The following is a 17,986-nucleotide window of genomic DNA, read 5'->3' as shown; positions in this document are numbered from 1 at the left end:
ACTCGGGCGGCTGCCCCAGACCGGAACCGGAAGTTGGCCCGAGCCCGCAGGAGGAAGCGGCCTCCGACCCGTCAGCAGCCGGCGGCGGTCTCGAGGGGCGGTGGCCGCGCTGCCGGTGCGAGCGGCTCCGTCGGCCGGGTGGGCGGCCCCGGCGCGGCGCCATGAAGCTGTACAGCCTGAGCGTCCTCTACAAAGGCGATCCCAAGGTGGTGCTGCTGCAGGCCGCCTACGACGTGTCATCCTTCAGCTTCTTCCAGAGGTCCAGGTGAGTGGGCCCGGCGGGGAGGCCGGGGGTCGCGGAAGCCGGGTCGGGAAGCCCGAGATCGAGGTCGGGGGAGGCTGGCTCTCGGGGAGGGTCGGGGGTGGCGGGGTGGCCTCTGGTGGCCTTTCCCTCGGTCTACGGACGGTCCCTCTGAGGAATCACCCTTGCACTTGGTAGAGGCCCGTGCCAACCGCTCCTGAGCTCAGTGTTTTTCAAATTTCCGTCCTTTAAAAACTACAAGGAGACTTTGAAAGTGCAGATTGCTCAGGTTCACGCGGTACAGCCGAACTTGTAGGTGGAGACCCCGAAACCCGTGTTGTAAACCAGCCCCTTTCGCTCAGCGATTGCCTGGAGAACCCCGTTGATTCCAACAAGCACTGTGACAGGTGCTGTGACTCTTCATTTTAGGGGTGAAGTCGCTGAGGCCAGCCGGGATGCAAACCCAAATTGTGCGCCTCTTATGTTTGGTTCTCTGCACTAAAGGGTCCTACACTGAAGACTTGGAAGGAAGCAGGGGATTTGTAGGACTTTAAGCTTTTACATTTCTGGGGCACTTGATTACAAGCAGGTGGGTATTGGAAGACGGACACTTCCAGCCTGTCCGTGGGAGGGTGAGGTGACCCAGGCACGGAAGGTGAGGAACCCTACAGGAGTGTCTGTGGCCCCGTCTCCAGGCTGGTGCAGTCTGCCAGCTGGACTCTGTTTTCACTGCTTCCATGGAGCGTTTTCTTCTTGATGCGAGTGGCTTGCTAGCAGGATCTAAAACAATTTGTTATTTGGTTGAAACTTCCTGCTGCTTTAGGGTTGGTCATGAAGTGTTTTCTTGATACTTAGCTTTTCTGTACCATGGGCTCCATTCTCTGCTTTGGTGGCTGCTTTTCTGTGTTTGTGCCAGCCGGGTCTGATTCTTTTTCTTTTTTACTGCCCACAAATACTGAAGATTCTTAAGGGTTTCAGTGTGGGACTGACACCTCACTCACTTGGGGTGCCCACACCTATTTCAGGTGATTGACGCAATTGCAGGACTACAGGGATATGTCCAGTAACAACACATATTCCAGCTGGGCTCTTGTTTTTCTTACAAGGTTTCCTCACATCTTACCCACCTCATGATTACCAGACCCCACGCTTAAAATCTACTAATGGTTTCCCGGCTTTTCTGGCCCTTGGATGCAGCTCTTACAGTGAATGCCATTCTTCTTTGTCTAATTATGGTCCTACTCTAAGCTCTGTCTCTTTGTGGTTTTAGTGTGAGGACTTATTTGGAGACTTTTTCTCTGAGGGATTACAGACATGTGACACTAAACAGGGATGCATTCCAAGAAACGTGTTATGAGGCGATTTTGTTGTTATGTGAACATCACAGCACACATACACCTAAATGGTACAGCCTACTGCACACCTGGGCTGTATGCACAGCTCTTGCTCCTGGGCTACAAAGCTGCACAGCATGTTAACTGTACTGAAGACTGTAGGCAACTGTAGCACAATGGTAAGTATTTGTGTAGCTACACATAGAGGAAGTACAGTAAAAATACAGAATAAAAGATAAAAAATAGTGCACCTGTGTAGGGGACTTCCTATGAATGGGTCCTGCAGGACTAGAAGTTGCTCTGGGTGAGTTGGGAGTGAGTGGTGAGTGATATGAAGGCCTAAGGACATGACTCACACTACTGTGGACTTTATAACCCTAGACAACTCGGCAACACTAATATCACTTTTTTTCCCCTTCAATAAGAACTTAATCTTAGTTTACTATAACTATAACTTTACAAACTTTTAATTTTTCAAACTTATAACACACTTAGCTTAAAACACAATACATTGTTTATAGCTGTAGAAAAATACTTTATATCTTTGCTCTAGAAGCTATTTTCTTGTTTTTTAATTTTTAAATATTTTTACCTTTTAAAACTCTTTTGTTTAAACATTCAAGCACACACATTATCTTAGGTCTACACAGGGCCAGGCTTGGCAATCTCAGTCTCCCAACTCCACATCCTGTCCCTCTCGAAGGTCTTCAGGGGCAGCAGCACACATGGAGCTGCCCTCTCCTGTGATAACAATGGTTTCTTCTGGACACCCCCCCCCCCCCCCCAAGAACCTGCTGAGGCTCTTGAGGCTGTGTCACTCGTTCCTGAAATGTGTTCATAGGGTGTTTCCTTGAGCAGTGGTTCTCAACCTTTCTCATGCCGAGACCCTGCAATACAGTTCCTCATGTTGCGGTGACCCCAAACCAAAAAATAATTTTGGTGGCTACTTCATAACTGTAATTTTGCTACAGTTATGATTCGGAATGTAAATACCTGATATGCATTATGTATTTTCTGATGGCTTTAGGCGACCCTGCTGGGTCGCGACCCACAGGTTGAGAACCGCTGCCTTGAGTTTGTTTGTTTTTTTCATCATAGATTTGCTTGTAAGCAGATAGTACACCACAAACTTTCTTCTCTGTTATTGAAAATTTTTGGTGTTGGGGTCCATGTTTTCATACTTTTTAAGGAGCTTATTGCCTGACCAGAGGGTGGTGCAGTGGATAGAGCATTGGACTGGGATGCAGATTTGAAACCCGAGGTCGCCGGTTGGAGCACGGGCTCATGTGACTTGAGCGTAGGGTCGCTGGCTTGAGCATGGGGATCACAGACATGACCCCATGGTCGCTGTCTTGAGCCCAAGGTTGCTGGCTTGAGCAAAGGGTCACTTGCTCTGCAGTAGCCCCGGTCAAGGCACATATGAGAAAGCAATCAATGAACAACTAAGGTGCCACAATGAAGAACTAATATTTCTCATCTCTCTTCCTTCCTGTCTGTCTGTCCCTATCTGTCCCTCTCTCTGTCTCTCTGTCTGTGACACACACACACACACACACACACACACACAGTGCTGGTTGAGCTCTGCAAACACATTTGCTAAGCCCTTCACTGTGTGAACTTCCCTGGAAGTTCTTAGGGGACCACTGTCATGGATGCAGTCTGTTGGCCAGAACGTCATTGTGTGGCCCTTGACAAGCTCCCTCCCTCTAAGTCGTTGTTCCAGCCACTTTTCATTTCCATGTGCTGGCCAAACTGCTGCCCTCCATTCCTTCCAGAGTGCCCAGAGCTTGTCCCATGGGTTACACAGCCTTTGCATCTGCCAGATAGTTCTTGCCACTTGTTTTCCAGTGAAGTTCATATTTGTCCTGCTTCTTGGAAGTGAGTGGGACTCTGAGAGCAAGTGGTGTCTGCTTTGCTACTGTGTCTTAAATCATACCCTGACCAAGTTGTTAAATGGATGATAGCCTATAGAAAATGCCCCGTGTCTGGAAGTGGGTCAGTGGGATGAGCTGAGTAGCAAATAGATGTGGTTTGAGTGGTTGTGATGATTTGTAACTCTCTGGATCTGTTCATTTACACAGTGTGTATTATTTGTTTAAGGTTGGGAGGGAAAGAAATGTAACCAAGAAGCAATGCTTCCTTAAGGATAAGCTCAGGTCACTTTTCACATGTTTGGGACAAGGTGACGGGAATAGGTAATATGTCTTGTGTTTCTTAGTGTTCAGGAGTTCATGACCTTCACAAGTCAGCTCATTGTGGAGCGTTCAGCAAAAGGCAGCAGAGCTTCTGTCAAAGAACAAGGTAAGAGGACCTGCCACCCACGGCTGTGTGCCGGCCAGGCCACCATACCTCAGGCAGCCTGTCGCCTCAAGAAGGACAGGGCTGCCCGGACCCAGTCTGCTAGCCTGATATCGCTTCCCTCCTCCTCCTCTCCTATTTGCACAAAATTCTGTACCTACTGTTGGTGACTAGCTGCCTGGATAAAGTCCCCCAAGCTCGGACACACTCACATTAGGGTCTTACTCTCGGAGCCACAAGCAACCGTTCCTCTCTAGAGTGTAGGCATCTCAGAAAAGGATTTCCCTCTCGTCCTCTCCAGGTATTACCACATTCTGTGCTCCTTAGATTTTGACAAGGAACCTAAAGACATTATTATTTCTTCTTCATAATGCAGGTTTCCTGTAAAAACTGTAAGGCATTCAGTTTAGAGACATCTGTTGTAGAGACACAGGTCAGGAAGGTGTGAGGGAACTTCAGGCAGAAACAAGGCCTGTTGAGACCGGGGGTCCCGAGCTATGGAGGTGCTGTGTAGGCAGTGTCAGTGACTGTGTTCTGTGGGGGACCCTGTGTGCTTGCGTCCAGCTGTGCAGCTGGATCATGGACATTTATTTGGATTCTCTCAGTCCCCTCGGGCCGTGTCTGCCTTCCCAACTTGGTACTTACAAACGTTCCTCAGATACTGACCCAGGTTCTTTGTAGTATGTGTGCTCTACCCGCATGTTCAAAGTCTTTCTGGGGATGGAAGTTTGGAGTGTGTTGGTGGTGAGCTCCTCTCCGCCTCAATCCTGCAGTTGTTTTTCTCTGCCCACTTCTGATTTCAGGGGCTCACGGCCTCCCTCTCCTCTTTAATTTGATTTTCTTGTTTTGCTTCTGAATCTCCTGGCTGAGGTTCTTACTCATCAGCGGCAGTCCTTTCCAAGTCACAGGAATTAATCCTGTGCCTTGTGAGCATTGGCAGGAACTCTTGTACAGACCATGTGTGTTGCTGCTTTGATGACTGACAGACACCCTGAGACCCCTGCTAGCAGTGGCAGTACTTTTCCTGGATGGGCCTCTCTCCTCATTCCCTTCCGCTCCCCAGGGCTGGAGGCCTGACTTGGGGCCACTCTTACAGGGTTTAAAGAACGCGGGGCTGTTGTGCTTGCTGTAGGCTTCCTCAGTTTGGGAGCCTCTCCCAGACATTGTCAGGCCTGACCCGGGCTCAAGGCTGTGCCTGGAAACGGGCCTGCAGACTCTGGCTTTGCACACCAGACCTCAGGGCATTTCCTCATCCTAAAGCAGGTGTTGGGCTGCACTGATAGCTGAGCTCCTCTGTGTACTGTCTCGCATGCATCCCTTCCTGTGTGCATATCCTGCATGCGTCCCGTCCCTTCTGGGTCCCATCCTGTGTGTGTTCTGTTGAGCTGTGCTGCAGAGCAGCCCTCAAGCCTCTCTCTGGGAATATGGCTGGTCTAGTGGCTTCATTGACCCAAAAGGCAGGAGTCCAGCATGGTGATGCTTTGACTAATCGAGGAGTAAAGAGTCTAAAGCCCTCCTGTCTGTCTCCGTGTGTCTCCTTAGAATACCTCTGCCATGTCTACGTGAGGAACGACGGTCTTGCAGGAGTGGTCATTGCTGACAGTGAGTACCCGTCCCGGGTGGCATTCACCTTGCTGGAGAAGGTGAGTTTGTAGTTTGGCTGGACTGGACTTGGGTGGACTGGGGCCATGGTGGTGACAGTGCCCAAGGCCTGGGGGTGAAGTTGCGTGTCTAGAGTCAACCCTGTTCAACTTTCTCCTTGCCCTTCCCTGGCTCCCTCTGTGACACTGATAACTGCCTTTGTGTCCAGCCTTGTGCCCCAGGGCCACTGTGGCTGTGTCCTCACCCCGTGTGACTTCCCATTTCCTTCTGAGCCACACCTGACTCCAGCTCTGACCTGCTTCCCCTTTGTCAAGCCATTCCTGGGCACTCGGGTCCCCTCCTGACCTGCAGTTCCAGTGGCTCTCCTTCCTGGTGTGGGCTCAGCACCTGAGTGTTCTCTTTCTTCACCTGGTGCCAATTACAAACTCCGCGAAGACACTGGCCATGTCTTGTCTCCCAAAGGACTGATAACACTTATAAGCACCTGAAATTTGGTGGTGGCTTAAATCTTAACTTTTTGAAGAATTGGTTGGAAAATTAGAGGGCTTATTTTCTGCAAGGTCATAACATGATAAAAGTGGAATCTATAGTTAAAATTCTAATACCTTTATCATTCACCAACTAAAGTTCATCTCAAGCTGGGCACAATTTGTTCTGAATGTCCAGAGTACTTGGGAAGGAGGAACTGGAGCCTGGACTTCCCCTTTGCTGTTGTCCGTCCGCCCTTGCCCTCCCCCAGGTGCTTGGGGGCCTGAGAGCCTCTTTGGGGCCAAGTCCTGTTGCTGTGGGCGTGGTGGGCACAGGTGAGTGTCACTGAGGAGCTCCTTTGTCTTGCAGGTGCTGGACGATTTCTCCAAGCAGGTTGACAGGATTCAATGGCCCGTTGGATCCCCTGCCACCATCCACTACACAGCCCTGGAGGGCTACCTGAGTGCATACCAGGTAGGGCGGCCCAGAGCCGTGTGAGACTTCCTGGCCCTGATAGTGTAGCTCTGTGTCACTTCCTGACAGGCTTGATGTTGATGCCTCTGTGAAAAATGCGGGAACTACGGGTGACCTGGAACCTGGGCTCTGAAGCAGCTGTCGCTTCTCTGTCGTGTGTTTAGTAGCCCCCAAAAATGTATCCTGCTCAGTTGGTTTTGAACTTGGTTTCCAGGTGGCCCCTCCAGTCCTGATGTCATTTTATTTTTGGCTCTTTCCTAGAATCCCCGAGAAGCTGACCCCATGAGTAAAGTGCAGGCAGAACTAGATGAGACCAAGATCATTCTGGTAAGGAAGAAGTCCAGAAACAAGGGCAGACAACTTGCAGAAATCAAGCACGCGGTCATAACCAAAGCGATTTTCTGAGGGTGGTGATTGCCTCAAAGCCCGACAGGCCACGTCTGTCCTTCCTCTGTGAATGGCACCTGCTGTACGAGGGGCCTGGCTGGTAGCCAGCTTGGCCCTTGTTCCGGTCCTGGCTCCCTGGGAAGTCCCTGGGTTGGGACAGTTATTTCTGTGGTTCTGCCTCCCCAGCCCTGATGTCCTCTTTACCTCTCAGAGCTGGGTGGGCACCTCCCTGTGGACTCAGGGTTGTCAGGAACCCCACATTTTCACTGGAAGTCTCCTGGTTTGTAATTGCTACTTCAGCTTTTAACTCTGAGCTGCCTTTAGCACCTGAGTAGTTTCTGTTTTCACATCAGTTTTGGTCCTTGTTGCCTCTGCCTCTAACTGGTCCCGTTGCTTCCCTCCACCTCCAATCTGTCCACCTGACCATCGCCACTGAACTGTCACTCTTCTGCTGAAGTCCTTCAGCTGTGGACACCTTGCAGGCTCCCTGACACACACCCTCCCAGGCACATTCCCACGCTCAGGCCTCCGAAGTAGCGGGAGGTTCCCCCAGGTCCTTTCTGAATGTCACTGCCTTGTCACTACTTGTTTCTGTTCCTCCCTGACTCATGTGTGAGCTGTCCTGATCTTTATGTCCCTGCTCAGTGTACACCTCACTAACACCAGTGCCTGGCAATTAACAGACCCTAGCGCCTGGATATAAAGCCCAGAAAACAGCACCCAGATATAAAGCTTTCCTGCCAACACTGTGCAGCTCCTGTGCTCATTTGTGTCTCCCGGGGTCAGACTCCTGGGGCTCCATGGTCTTCTGGATGACACTTCAGACTGCATGGCTTTGGGATGAGGGTTGGGTATGAAAGTTGAGGCTCCTGTTTGTCCTTTGTAATGAAGTCTCATCTGCTCCAGAGTCTGAGCCCATGGGCCCCATAGCCGGTGGACAGCTGCACGCTCTTGCTCTCTGCACTGGGGACAGCCGATGGGTCATGGTCTTGCTGGTTGCAGTGGTGAAACCTGGGTTACTGGCCATGCTGCCTTTCTTTTTTTTTTTTTTTCACAGAGGGATAGAGTCAGAGAGAGGGATAGATAGATAGGGTCAGACAGACAAACAGGAAGGGAGAGAAATGAGAAGCATCAAATTCTTTGTTGCAGCTTCTTAGTTGTTCATTGGTTGCTTTCTCATATGTGCCTTGACTGGGAGGCTACAGCAGAACAAGCGACCCCTTGCTTAAGCCAGCAACCTTGGGGTGAAGCCACCGACCATGGGGTCATGTCTATGATCCCACACTCAAACCAGTGACCCCACGCTCAAGCTGGTGAGCCCATGCTCAAGCTGGATGAACCTGTGCTCAAGCCGGCAACCTTGAGGTTTCGAACCTGGGTCCTCTGCATCCTAGTCCGATGCTCATCCACTGCACCACCGCTGGCTCTCATTTAATCTGTATCTTAGTTCAGTTAACTTGTGGTGGAAATCCAAGTTACTCAGCCAGTGTGGGACAGGGACTTTCTGGTCCTTTCTTACTTCATGCCTTTTCATACCTGTTGGCTGCTCTTGCAGTGGCCGTGGGGGAGTGTTGGCTGGCAGTGGGGCTATGGGCTCTTCACTTGTTGGAAGAGGGTCCGTATGCTCATAGCACCTGAGTGCGAAGGTGCTTGTGCAGACTGTAGCCATGTCATTTAAACACTGGCCCCTCAAGGGAAGTGGAGCACACCCTGTCCAGTGGGAGTGTGTATAAATGCTTTAGGTGACCTCTCCTGGTGTGGTCGACCAAGTCTGTGCCGTGCAGAATTTGGGAAACACTTTTAGGCCAGTTAGAACCTTGGGCCCAAAGGAAGTTCACTAGATCCTGTTACAAATCCAAGTCAGACCTGTGTCTGGGTGCTCATGTGCGGGGTTGGGGGCCCAGGGTAAGTGCTTCCCCTGAGGGCGCTTGGCTAGGGTTCCTGGCTGCTGTGTGAGCAGAGCACAGCATCACTTCTGTCTCCTCCGTGCAGCACAACACCATGGAGTCCTTGTTAGAACGAGGCGAGAAGATAGACGACCTGGTGTCCAAATCTGAAGTGCTGGGAATTCACTCTAAAGCCTTCTACAAAACGGTGGGTATGGCTGGCTGCCTCTGGGCCCTTGCAGTGCACAGGAGCATCATACCCTTGTCTCTGGGGTGCTGTGTGCCACCACCTGGCTCCCTGTGGGAGGGCAGAACCAGAGGTGGGTTCTGGTTCTGACCCTGGGTTCACCCTCATCGGTCTGCTGAATGGTGGGGCTCTGAGCCGACCCTCTCATGTATCCTTGCACAGATATCTGTCACTGAACAGTGGGGTCTGAGCTCACCTGTGCATATACTTGGCTTTTGTGTGCCTTGGAGGGAGCTGGCCTGTGGAGCTGGGGTGTCTGAACAGGAAGTGAGAGAGGAGGTCACAGCGGCCCAGGAACCAAGTAGGAATCACTCTGTTGTCTGAAGAAACACCAGGGCCAGGCGGCCTTGGGGGACAGAGTGGGCAAGGGAAACCCTCGGCCAGCCAATGTCCACGCCTGTTCTTGTGTCAGTAACCTTCCTGGTGGCAGGAATGCTGAGGAGGAAATGGTCTTGGCTGTGAGCTGCTTCTCGATAGCTTCCCAGGAGACGGCGAGGGTGGAAAATTTCCAGGTCTTGTTCCAGTCAGCTCTCTGGTTCCTGGGGCTCCCACACTATGTGTACCCACATCCTCAGTGCCTCCTTGCACTCTTTTCTCTTTCTAGGCCCGGAAACAAAACTCGTGCTGTGCAGTCATGTGACCACAGCCCACAGAGCCCCCTCACTGCAAAGTCCCGGTCATTCACATCAGAACCGCAGCTCCTGGAGAAGCGGCATGGTCGTGTCAGGATGAATGTGGACACTCCTCGTTCACTTTGGAGCACCTGGGAGGAGCTGAGGGCTGGAGGAAGGGATCTGGGCTGGGGAGTGTTCAAATTCATGTGTCTAGTAATTTTTGAGAAAATAATTTGAGTTCCCCAGAGGTGTATTTTTGGGCCAAATGAAACCATAAACACTCCATGACTCCTGTTGATGCGGAAGGGCTCATTTCTAATCCTGGGACAGCCCCTGGGGTCAGAGCCAGCTCTGTGTTGATCCTCAGCAGCCTTGGGTTTCACTTGTACATTAATGATGTTAACTTTTCAGTAAGGGGGGACCCTGATCCACAGGGCTGAAGAGGAGCAGAGCGCACACTTGATTCTCCTAGGAAGGCCCCCCATAGCCACTAGGAGTAGGTCGAGCAGGGCACCTGCCAGTGTGTCAGGGCCAAGGTTGTGATGAGACAATCACTGGGCTTCACAAATCCTGAAATGCATTTTGCATTTCTGTGAGATTGACCTCCACGGAGTTCCACACTGATGCCTTGGAGGTGTTTGGAAGGGGCAGTTCACCTGCCCTGTCGTGTGGTTTGGCCTTTAACGTCTGGATCACAGGCATGCGCCTCTGGCAACAAGACTACACAACCACCTGGGGCCTGTGTGTCATAGCAAGTGGACTTTTCCATGGGCACCAAGAGTAGGTGACAGCTGACCCAAGGACTCTCAACATCCCACTGACCCACCGACTCCTAGCAGCTGGAGGATGGGCCCAGGGTAAGTGCCCAGGCCAATAGCCCAGGCCATGGCCCAGGAGGTTCCGCCCCTCCCGTTGGCCTGCCTGGTTGCTCAGGTCACACTGCTCTGTTCCACACTGCCTCCTCTTGCTCTGTTTTGCTGCCTGGGGACAAAATACACCCTTGGGGCTTCCCCCACAGAAGCCCGCTGGGGTGGCCTCGACCAGTGTGGTCTCATCAGCGGGTCCTTCCCTCCCCATGCTGGTTATTGCCAAACCCAAAGGTCCCACCCACCCAACAGGAAGTGCCAGTAGCCCTGAAGTCTGGCCTCAGCCAGAACATGGGATCTGTGTGGCTTCCACGAACCCTGTCCCTCACAGGTCTACCCACTGCTGCCCTTTCCTCTGGGCACTGCTGGACTATCCCTAATGTGACCTGCCTGCCCAGTGATTCTCCTCCTGCTAGATGTGCCCCAGAAGGCACAGACCCAGCCTGCTCACTGGTGCCTGAGATGGCTGTGACCCCGTTTAGGAAGGTCTGGTCATGGATGATGGGGAGGAACTGGGGAGTGGGTGGGTTGGTGGAGAAGTAGAAGGTGTGGGTCTGGCTCAGGCCCTGTGCCAGCATGTCCCCTGATACTGTCAGTCTAATGATAAGTCATCTGGCTAAGTGTGTACTTTAATAACTGCTGCCTAACTTTTCTCTTTTGTTCAAGAGGTTCCTATCTGGATAAAGTTGTCTTGAAATTTCAAAATGGTTGTGTTTTATTTGAGCTGAAGGAGGCCTTTCCTCAGGGAGTCCTCTCCTTTGTGCTGTGACTGCTGTGCAGCTGGGGGCACTGGTTGGGGGGGTGCAGGGAGGTGACATCTGCACCAACTCAAGGCCCAGGCTGTAATATTTCTCCCAGAGACCTAGCGGGAACTAGGTGAGGGAGCAGGCTGAGCTCTGAGGTTTGTGGGGGGTCCTTGTAGGCTGGGTAGTCTGGCCCAAGTTAAGGAATGACCTCAATAGCTGGTCAGAAGTTTGTGAAGACTTGGCAGCTGGCCCAGGATCCTGCTTTCAGTTTACTGTGACCATTACAGTCACAAGCAGCCCTGGGCTCTGGTGGGACTGAGTATGCTGGCATTTTCTGCTGAGGCCCTGGGAGCTCTGCCCAAAGTAGGTGCTATTTAAGAGGATGAAGGCCCTCACTGACCTCCCTCTTCCATAGTGCTGGGTCCTGCCTAAAGGCCTACCCCACACGCACCAGGATAAGACCTCCCATCTCAGGCTCAGGATCCCAGGGAGGCCTGGCCCAGGGAGGCTCCTCTGATTACAGCTGATAGGCTTGGGTCGAGGAGATACTGTGCCACGACACTGCACTCGCACTCTGTCCTACATTCTCCCAGGCCAGCTCAGCTCTCCCAAGGGGCTGCCAGGTGCAGCCCGCCCTCCCACCCACACACCTGAGAACACCTGCCAGGTGCAGCCCAGGCACTGAGCTGCTGCTATGGAGGGCCTCTAGGCCTGTGTTAGGTGTCTGCCACCAGGGGCTGAAGCTGGAGGAGGTGGCCTGTCCTGTCTTAGTGGACAGGGCCGAGGGCCCGAGGTGCTCCTAGGGTACCTGTATTATCAGTCTCTTGCACCCACAGGGCGGACATATCTGCCATCTCGGATGGTTTTGAGGCCCATGTTTCTGTTCCAAGAAAGCATGTGGCATAAGGTACAGACAGGCAGCAGCGAGGCCTGGGGTCAGGGATGAAGGGGAGGCTTCCCATCTCCACGTGAGGGTGTGTCTGAGAGGGAGGAGGGCCAACAGGCCTTCAGGTAGGCCTGAGTGTGCAACCATGTGATCAAATTGCCTTAGGGCCAGGTGGTCAGTCAAGTCATGTAGCCATGTGGTCAGTGGTAACGGATGGCACAAGCAGAGGATGGGCATTCCTGAGGGAAGTCCTGGCAAGCTTTGTGTCCCCATGCTGTAGGGATACAGCTGGGTGATGCGTCCCTCCTGAGGGACAGGTCAGAGGCACAGACGGTGGGGAAGAGCCCAAAGACAGGAAAGGCCTGGAGGTGTCCCGGAAAAACGCTCTTGCTGGGGCCGCTGCAGGTGGTGGCCTGCTGGGGAGCGCCTAGCCCTGCCACCCCGGTTCTCGCACCCTCCCTCTCTCAGTTCGGGCATCTCAGGCTCTGTACCTGACAGTCCTCTGTCCCCAGATCTCTGCTGTGGGCTCCTGTTGTTTGCACTTCCTTGAGAAGCCTGTCCCGGTCCCCATGATCATCACCTGCCATTTCTTCTTTGCATCCCAGTAGCCACCACTGTGCTGCGTTTGACGTTGATGTCTGACACCTATGCAGGTCTGCGTGCTGTCTGCACAGCTCAGCATGGTGGCTCATGTGAGCAGGCCGGTGGCCATAGACACCACATGTCCCAAGGCTCTGGGCCTGCTGGTGAGCAGAACACACAGGTGGAATGGGTGGGTGGAGGGAGTGACTCAGCAGGACACTGGAGCCTGGTCCTGGGCTCCTCCTACTAACAACTGCCCTCCAGCCTTACTTCAGAGGCCACTGGGGTGATTAAAGAGGTTTGGGAAATTGAGGGGAAAGCTATTGGAGTTGTGGCCTATGGCTGCACAGAGGGACCCCTGGGTGGACCGTCCACCCCCAACAGGCTCAGGAAGGTCTGGACTCAGCCTCTGCAGCCAGGGCCAGCTGGGGGCCCCCACAGGGAGGGGACTGGGCTTGGGGGTGGCAGGGTCCCAGCATAAAGTACCCTGCTGAACGTGAAGCAGTTGGTCTTGTTTTTCTTTTATTTGCAGTTTTCCGAGACAAAACAAAATAATTTTTTGTACACTTACAAGGCTCAGAAAGAAAAGACAATGAAACTCAGCAAAAAGAGAGAAAAGGGAAGCCGGCCAGCACCGCGGCAGGCGACCCTCTGCAGGGCGGGCCGGCGAGACCACACCACGGACATCTAGCTAGAAGAGCGGGTGTGGCTTGCTTGTTGGGGTCATGCAAAAGAACGATCCCCCAGAAAAAAAATCCTCAAATTAACCCAGACAGGCAGCTCCGTGGAGATAATGGGGGAGTGGGAGAGGTGGGAGGCGGTCCCAGGAGGTGAGGGTGGCCAGGCCGCACGCTGTCTGTGGTGAGCCCTGCCGCTCGATGCCTGTGCCCAGGGAGCCTGGCAGATGTTTACCCTGTGTCCATGGGTACAGCTGTGGACAGGCAGGTGAGTGTCCACTTTGAGTGTCTGACGATAGACAGTCCTTGGAGATCAGGTCTTGTGTCCTGTTCCCCCCCCATGCCCCTCCCTTGGCTTCATTTGTGGGGGAAGATAAAAGAAAATCTTTGCTGAAAACGTGAGTTGAAGGGGGGCGGGTGTTGGGGTAGGAGGGTCCCATACCTGTGACAAGTCCTCGTCAGACTCATCCCCTACCCCTGGCTGCTCTCTGAAGCCATCCGACCAAGTTGGCCATCGCTGAGGTGAGCCCAGCCACTTCCACCCCACCTTCTCCTGACCTCAGGGTTCCCTCACACTGCAGCCTGGGGAGGTTGTCAGCTCCCCCCCCCGCCCTCCCAAAGTACTGCCAGGGGCCTTGACCCTGCTGTGGTCTGAGGCCTGGGGAGCCACCTGCCCCTCTGACCCTTCCTTCCTGCATCAGGACCAAGTCCTGCACCTTGGGCCCTCGAGCCCTGCCCCTCTGTGTTGGGGGAAAGGCCCCATGAACAGGAGGGAGGCCAGCCCAGGGGTCCCCTCCCGACAGGGCTGCTCCCAAGGTTGTCCTCCCAGCTGCTCTGTAGCTGGGCTTGCCTCGGCGTCTGAAGCTATGGTGTGCCTGTTTGCACCTCCTACCCCTGGGAGCCTTGGGCCAATGAGGACTTCTCACATGGCTGGTCCTCCTGGGGTGGGAGCTGGCCAGGCTTCTGCACTGCCATCCATGTTGGGCACCAGGGCCCTCAGGGGAGGAGCCCAAGCCCGCCTTCTGGGGGAGGGGAGGGAGGAAGGGAAAAGAAACAGAGGGAACAGCTGTGATCAGGCCCATGGCCCCCTACAGCTCCCCCAGACGACACCTGATACTACCCACCACAAGCAGGGCGGAGGGGTGGGCACCATCAAACAAATCAGGTTAGGGCAACAGGTCCTTCCTGTGGACAAGTTCACCTCCATCGGTCTGGAGGCCAGGAGTGGACATACACGTGGAGCTTGGGTGAGGAGTGACCAGTAGGTTCGAAGCCCCACAAATGGCAGTCATTTTTACAGCTTTTTCCTTTGTTTAGTTTTTTTCCCCATTTCATACATCTATTTTGTATGTGTGTGGTTGTTGCTGTCATCTTGTTTTTAAAAAGAAATCACATCTGGTCTTGGTTTTCTGCAGACACAGGCACCAGGGGAGGAAGAGGCAGACACAAACATGCGACAGGCAGGCCGTGCGCCGGAGGGCGGCTGGGCGCCAAACACGATCCGTCGGGGCTCTGAAACGGCGGGGCGGCGGTTCAGCTCCCGCGTGCGTGCTCCCTCGGTGTGCGGGGTGCGTGGTGGGTGGCCCGGCCCGCCGCGGCCCCGCCCCCCACCCCCACGGGCTCGCCTCAGCGCGGAGCTCACCTTCACTGCAGCGGGGCCACGGGCGCGCCTGAGCAGTGGAAGTGCACGTTCTGCCACTTGCCGTCGCGGCGGTGCCACACGCGGGTCTCCTCGGACTGGCTGGTGCGGGGCCGGCCCTGGCCGTCGATGTACTGCGTGAGGCGGATGTAGGCGATGCAGGCGGCGTCCTCCCCGATGACGTGCACGTGCGGGTTCAGGATGGTCGTGTGGATGGGCTTGCTGTTTTTGGCGAGCACTGGGGGAGGGGTTCAGTGTTTCAGCGGCTCCGCACCCCTACACCGCACCACCCCCTCCTGGGCCAGGCTGTGGGCACGGAGTGGGTGGGTTTCCCTGGGGTCCCATGCGCTGCCCACACCACACACCCACACCCTTACTCACAGTTCTCGAAGTAGAACCTGTGGAAGTCCATCCCTTCAACCAGGTTGCCCAAAGCTTCAGGCTCGAACGAAGTCAGGCCTGGGTCGCAGATTTTCCTGGGGGGCAGACCCAGGTGAGGAGGGGCCCCGTTGAACCCACCCAGGGCCTCCAGCCCTCTCTCCACAGACCAGCCAGGCTGCCCAAGGACCCGCACAGGCCCCGACTCACGCGTAGGCCTCGAAGTCGCCGTTGTTGACGGCCTCGATGAGCTGCTCTGTGATCTTGATGATCTCCTGCTTCCGTGCTGCAAGGAGACGGGCCCAGTGACCCACAACCCCACGCAGTCCCCACCCGCCTCTCCTCTCCAGGGGGACTCCGAGGTCCCACACCCAAAATGTCCAGCTCAGACTGTTCCCTCTAAGGCAACCATGCTTGCACATTTCCAAGTCCAACATGCTTCTACTTTGTCATAAATAAAATGTCTCTGAATAACAGAAAATTCCATCCATGGTACAAAATGTCTGGAAAATGCAGCAAGGGGTAACAGGACCGCCAGAACCCAGTGTGAGGCCCCAGTCCCTCTGGCAGCCCCCTGGGCCCTCTCTGCACCAATGATGCTGTGTGACCTGCCTTCCTGGCTCCAGCCTGCTTGGGCTTCGCACACAAGCTCTGTCCCAAATCCAAAAGCTCCTCCTGGGGGGTATGAAGTGTGGGCTTGCACAGCAGGGAGGGGCTGAGGGCTCAGGTGAAGCCTCTGCCCAAAGGCTAGGAGCAGGGCTGCGAAGTCCAGACAAAGTGGAGAGAGAGCCTCATTCCTTCTCTCCCCAGGAGCCAGCAGACCAGGTGTTGGCTTCTGCCGCTTCCCATCTCTCCACATGCTTGCAGTCCTGGCCCCAGGCGCCAGCCAATGGTACAACCTCTCCATTCTGGACCCTCCACGCCATCCTCTGCGCTCCTGCCTCTGGTCCTAGTCAGACCTGGTGGTTGCCTAGGGCCCCTATGTCTCTAAATACAATTTATTTTTGTTCAGAACTTTTTAAACACATAGAACAAGCAGAGAGGATAATTCAACCCATGCCCTGCAGAATCAAATCTGAACATTATTTATTGTAGACACTTTTAAAAGAAATAAAACCTTACATATGTAGTTTCAGGTGCCCATGTTTCCTCAATCTAGTTCCTCAGTCACTGTCCTCAGAAGAGTACTGCACCACTTCCATGCAGACACAGACCTGCCCACATGCACATGCATGCACCCGCAAAGCGTACACACATGTGCACACAGGAACACGCACACCATGGCGATCTCTTAAAGTAACGACATGCCGGAGATAAACGCAGACCCAGGAAGTGGCCTAAAAACAGGATCCCAGGACCCCCCCCCCCCCCCCCCCCGGTCATGGCTGCCTCCGCCACGCCTGTGCACACCATGGGCTCTCCGCATGGCTGCCATGTTTGATGGGCGTCTGCAGGTCTCCACTCCAGCTGCCAGGAAGGGCTCATGTGTGCACTGATCTGTGGGCTCAATGCCCTGAGCACTTAGCATTTGGAAGTGTGTGCCCATGGCCCATGCTGGCCACTCGTTCACCCTCCCACCAGTACCAGGCTGTCTTGGGGCTCCTGCTGCAGCGTACCCACAGCGGAGGGGGACTGAGTCCACAGCAGAAGACTCTGTGTGCCTCGTGTGAGCCCAGGCGTGCAGTGACACCTGAGGGGTTGGGTACCTGTGTGTGTGTGTGTCTGTGTGTGTGTGTCTGCACAAGCCTACAAACATGCATGGGCTCCCTGTCCTGAAAACCCTCTCTGGATTACTGAACTTCTGCTACTATCCTGTTTTCCTGTACTGCCAAACTTGTGTCTGGACCCGGGCAGGGTTTGGGCTCTGCAGAAACCCACTTGCCAAGTTGGCCCTGGAGGGGGGCGGCTGCGGGCTCCCGCTCCCAGGCCACAGGCCCACCTGCAGAGCTCTGTCCTGACCCTCCCCTGAGCGCTGAGCGGAGCTGTCTGATACTTCAGGATTGCATCTCTCCACCCTCTGCCTGAGCATCCCTCTCTCCTCTGGTACCTCATCCACTCCCCTCCTGGCTCACCTGTTGCCTTTTTGAAGGTGGTTTCAAGCTTCAGACTTCCCTCTCCTCTGACTGCAGCCCCCATCCCCCCATCAGACCCTGACCGGCAAGGCCTGGCCACCTCCTTGCCACAGCCACCAGCCCCTGCCTGTCCTGTTCAGGGTGCCCCTTGCCCAGTACCAAGTCCAGCCCCTGCTCAGGAGCCCCACCTCCTACCCGACCCTGTTGTCTCCCTTCTCAGATGTCGGGAGCTGCCCCCACCACTCAAAGCCTTCAGCTATCGGCCATGTTGCTGGAGCCAGCGGCCTTTTTTTCTGCTCTGTTTCCAGTGTACTTTGATTTTAGTCACCTTAGACTGAAAGTGAACTCAATCTTCCACTTCAGGACAAAATATTGAGTGTTTTAAAATGAATTGTAAAGTCAGTGTAAAGAGAAAGCATTAAGTAAGCAGAAGGACATTTCTAAGCTCACAATACAAAATCTCTAAAGCCTCAAGCCTGGGGGACAGCAGCAGCCCCACCCCACAGCCATCCCAGCCTGGGAGGGGCCGACACTCCTGACTGCACACACTCCTGTCTCCAGTGGGTGAATCAGAGCCCCACGTGGGGAG

General features: G+C 54.2%; 2 protein-coding genes across 17 annotated transcripts in view; one reads left to right on the top strand and one right to left on the bottom strand.

Moving 5' to 3' along the window:
• Positions 1-20: 20 nt before the first annotated feature.
• Positions 21-11,122, top strand: YKT6 (YKT6 v-SNARE homolog). Of its 2 annotated transcripts, XM_066238674.1 has the most exons (8): positions 129-265; positions 671-830; positions 3,794-3,876; positions 5,416-5,516; positions 6,313-6,417; positions 6,679-6,744; positions 8,797-8,898; positions 9,542-11,122. In XM_066238674.1, exons 3-8 carry the CDS (start codon positions 3,807-3,809, stop codon positions 9,575-9,577), a joined length of 480 nt encoding a protein of 159 aa, XP_066094771.1. In that variant the 5' UTR covers positions 129-265; positions 671-830; positions 3,794-3,806; the 3' UTR covers positions 9,578-11,122. The 2 variants fall into 2 exon arrangements, with proteins under 2 accessions (XP_066094770.1, XP_066094771.1); XM_066238673.1 differs by lacking the exon at positions 671-830 and having other exon boundaries at positions 21-265.
• Positions 11,123-13,133: 2,011 nt separating this feature from the next.
• CAMK2B (calcium/calmodulin dependent protein kinase II beta) overlaps positions 13,134-17,986 on the bottom strand; it is a 67,793-nt gene continuing 62,940 nt past the window's right edge. For all 15 annotated transcript variants that reach the window (XM_066238653.1, XM_066238651.1, XM_066238656.1 and 12 more), the window contains 4 exons: positions 15,536-15,611; positions 15,329-15,423; positions 14,951-15,185; positions 13,134-14,820 (listed from right to left, as the gene is read on the bottom strand). In XM_066238653.1, the coding sequence (XP_066094750.1) occupies positions 14,953-15,185; positions 15,329-15,423; positions 15,536-15,611 (404 nt within the window). In that variant the 3' untranslated portion in view covers positions 13,134-14,820; positions 14,951-14,952. The remainder of the gene's footprint in view (positions 14,821-14,950; positions 15,186-15,328; positions 15,424-15,535; positions 15,612-17,986) is intronic.

Source organism: Saccopteryx bilineata, chromosome 7, assembly GCF_036850765.1.
Source record: "Saccopteryx bilineata isolate mSacBil1 chromosome 7, mSacBil1_pri_phased_curated, whole genome shotgun sequence".
Taxonomy (NCBI): domain Eukaryota; kingdom Metazoa; phylum Chordata; class Mammalia; order Chiroptera; family Emballonuridae; genus Saccopteryx; species Saccopteryx bilineata.
This window is presented reverse-complemented; position numbering and strand designations above follow the sequence as displayed.

Excerpts from the sequence above, each read along its gene's own strand:
- YKT6 (XM_066238673.1), top strand. The coding sequence starts at position 162 with ATGAAGCTGTACAGCCTGAGCGTCCTCTACAAAGGCGATCCCAAGGTG. Across the intron at positions 266-3,793 it reads AGCTTCTTCCAGAGGTCCAG|TGTTCAGGAGTTCATGACCT; the intron begins GTGAGTGGGCCC and ends TGTGTTTCTTAG. Across the intron at positions 3,877-5,415 it reads AGCTTCTGTCAAAGAACAAG|AATACCTCTGCCATGTCTAC; the intron begins GTAAGAGGACCT and ends GTGTCTCCTTAG.